This window comes from Vitis riparia, chromosome 14 (assembly GCF_004353265.1).
Source record: "Vitis riparia cultivar Riparia Gloire de Montpellier isolate 1030 chromosome 14, EGFV_Vit.rip_1.0, whole genome shotgun sequence".
Lineage (NCBI taxonomy): Eukaryota > Viridiplantae > Streptophyta > Magnoliopsida > Vitales > Vitaceae > Vitis > Vitis riparia.
The window spans coordinates 13044931-13047716 of NC_048444.1; the positions used below are offsets into that span (position 1 = coordinate 13044931).

At 36.6% G+C, this 2786-nt stretch overlaps 1 protein-coding gene across 1 annotated transcript; it reads right to left on the bottom strand.

Moving 5' to 3' along the window:
* Positions 1-557: 557 nt before the first annotated feature.
* On the bottom strand, positions 558-2464 carry LOC117929508 (protein C2-DOMAIN ABA-RELATED 4-like). The gene is made up of 3 exons (XM_034849814.1): positions 2223-2464; positions 1234-1329; positions 558-1138 (listed from the first exon to the last, which is right to left on the bottom strand). Exons 1-3 carry the CDS (start codon positions 2331-2333, stop codon positions 848-850), a joined length of 498 nt encoding a protein of 165 aa, XP_034705705.1. The 5' UTR covers positions 2334-2464; the 3' UTR covers positions 558-847.
* Positions 2465-2786: the final 322 nt, after the last annotated feature.

The window sequence follows — 2786 nt, forward strand, 5'->3', positions numbered from 1 at the left end:
TTTGTAAAATCACTATCAAATACATTCTAAGTCATATTAAATCAATAAGTTAATTTATCAAACACTCTTAAATTTATTTAATTTTAACAATTAAGATTGTTTGGTAAAATTAACTTAATTTCTTTTAAATTATCATACTGATATATTTAATTTCACTTAATTTTAACTAATATTTACACTTATTAATTTTAAATAATAAATATATTTATTAAAAGTACTATAAACACATAAAATTCAGCATTAAACACTAAAAATCCTATTAAATCATTAAACATTAAATATTAAGTTGTTTTATCAATGGACACTTAAAATTGTAGCATTGATTATTTTATTAAACATTCTTAATATTCCTAATAACTTAAATTAAATCATTAATTTCTTTTCACGTATGATTGAAGCACTTTAATAATTAGAAGGAAGCTGTACCAAATAGGGAGTTGAAATTTTCTTTAAGCCTAATAAGATTTTGATTGGAACTTCCACCTCGTAACCAGGTGAAAAGAGAGAACTTAAGAGTAGCATTGGTGTTCTTCTTGCTTAGTTTAAGAGTCTCCCTCTCTTGACTTCCTCTTTTTGGGTAATAATAATACAAATGGTACATTAAGTGGCTGCAGATGAATCCCCAACCCTCATCATACACTAATTTCATATTGGAAAGATAAAACCCACATGACATTATAGTATAATATGATTTAAAGAAAAGTGAACAAAAATATAAACAGCTTGTAGCTAAAAGAGGTCACACAGCTTAGAAACACATATATGGATTGCCTCTTGACTAGTGAGACTCTGCAAACCTTGTCTGTACACAAAGTAGCAAGAAGATAGAGAGAGAGTGTGTGAATATCTATAAGCCCCTGGAGCCCGGAATATCAATCCACTGTAATTGGAGTTCCACTTCACCACTCTCGACATTTCTGAGCCTGAGAACCAGATTTTGGACCACCTTCCCTTCGGTCCAGATAATGCAGCTCTCTTCTGCGAGGCAATTTTCCCTGTTGGGTTGAACTCTTGTTATTATGGTTCCACTTGGAAGCCCATTCAACTCCATCCTTAGCGCTTCTACGAAGGGGCCGATTTGAAACTCTGCGTCCCCCATTTTGTCATCCAGACTGAATGTGTCTCTGTCATACACAAACTGCAACCACAAAAATTATTACTCCAAAGGTCCTTTTTAACAAGATTTAAACCAACTGAATTCAGAATCGTGTTTGCAAACCCTAAGATACTTACAATCTTGACTGGAAGATTTGTATCGTCAACAGAGAGAGTTAAATCTTCATTCCACTCGGGATTTACATTCTTATCCACCACGCGAGTCTTCAGTTTCTGAATCAAAAAGGTTAGATTTAAAGAATGTCAACGGAGATGAACATCAAATGAACAACGCCATGGGTACGTATATCATATTTAAGTGCAATTCCTACGCATACACAACCCATTAATAAGACTGTTTCTACATCCAAAGCCATTTGGATGCATTTTTCCTTTTTCCTTTTTCCCTTTATTTATTTATTTATTTTTTGGGGGTATTTCTGAAATTTGATTAATGAGTTCCCTTTATACAGGGAAGATAAAAGGAATGTTCTCTGAAATTTATGAAAATTTAGCAACAAAATAAAGTGACTGGCCATGACCATGCTAAAACATAAATAGTCAAACACAAGGAATAAAGTGGGACATATTCACCAAAATCTAGTGGTTTAGTTGAATTTCCGAAACCACTGTGATCCAGAGAGACGGAAACTAAATGGTTGATTAGAGATATTTCATGGATTGATCAGATAAACGGAAAATTTATGGGAGTGATTCCACTGCTTAAAAAGGAAAAAAATAAAAATAGAAGGCCTAAGATCCAAGAAAAATTAAAATCGAGAAAGAAAACCAATAGGATTTGTGTAGCCTTTGGCTCTGTTGACCCTCTTCACGTATTTCTTCCCTTCTGTTTTTAACTTCTCAGCGTTGATAACAACGGAAATGGTAAGAAAATACAGAGTGAAGATTGACCAGGCCTCTCTGATTTTCATCTAGAGATATAAGAGTAAACACTGGATGATCAAACTTGAAAAGCTGACGAAGTTAAAGGATCAGAAAAGAGTGGAGATTCCGAGAGGAAAAACGGATATGGAATCGAGAATTAATTGCAGAAAATCAAGCTAAAAAGTCCAGCAGAACAACCAGATCGAAGCTTTGAGATGAAAGAGCTGAGAAAAAAAAAATACCTGTTTGCCCATTCGAACAATGACGTAGGGGTCGCTGCTTAGAACGTCTCTCTTTGCGAGATTGACGCCTCTGAGGACGTGAATTCTGAGCAGGCCATGGAGGTGCTCCATCGAGTACAGCGTCGTTAATCGTCCGAAGGAGTTGGAAACTTGGACGAGGCTGGAGGAAGAAAAATTACCGAGCAGTCCTGCCTTTGAACACAGCGGCTAAATGAATTTGATTCTTTGGCCTGCCCTCTTCTGCAACCTTCTACCTATATATGCAATACGCCCGCTGCCCCGGGCCCACACTCGTCTACTTGGTCACCCAACCTCTGCTTCTATACCATTTCATCTTACGATCCCTCACGCGCTTTTGGACTCTTTCTTAGGCCTATGCTGTTGACTACGGACCAAAATTATGCCTTTACATGGCTCTCTTCTTCTCTATATTAAATGAATTGGGGAAAATCGGACAGAATTGACCGCCCACGGCCACCGGCGGCTCCAGACCTGACAGCCGCCTAATTGCTGCTTCGCTCTCGTTTGACCGATGAGAGTTGGGCTTCTCTATATATAATTAAA

Coding starts and splice junctions, on each gene's coding strand:
- LOC117929508 (XM_034849814.1), bottom strand. CDS start 2,333: ATGGAGCACCTCCATGGCCTGCTCAGAATTCACGTCCTCAGAGGCGTC. Junction 1,330..2,222: donor TTGTTCGAATGGGCAAACAG/GTATTTTTTTTT, acceptor TTTTTGATTCAG/AAACTGAAGACTCGCGTGGT. Junction 1,139..1,233: donor CAAATCTTCCAGTCAAGATT/GTAAGTATCTTA, acceptor TTGTGGTTGCAG/TTTGTGTATGACAGAGACAC.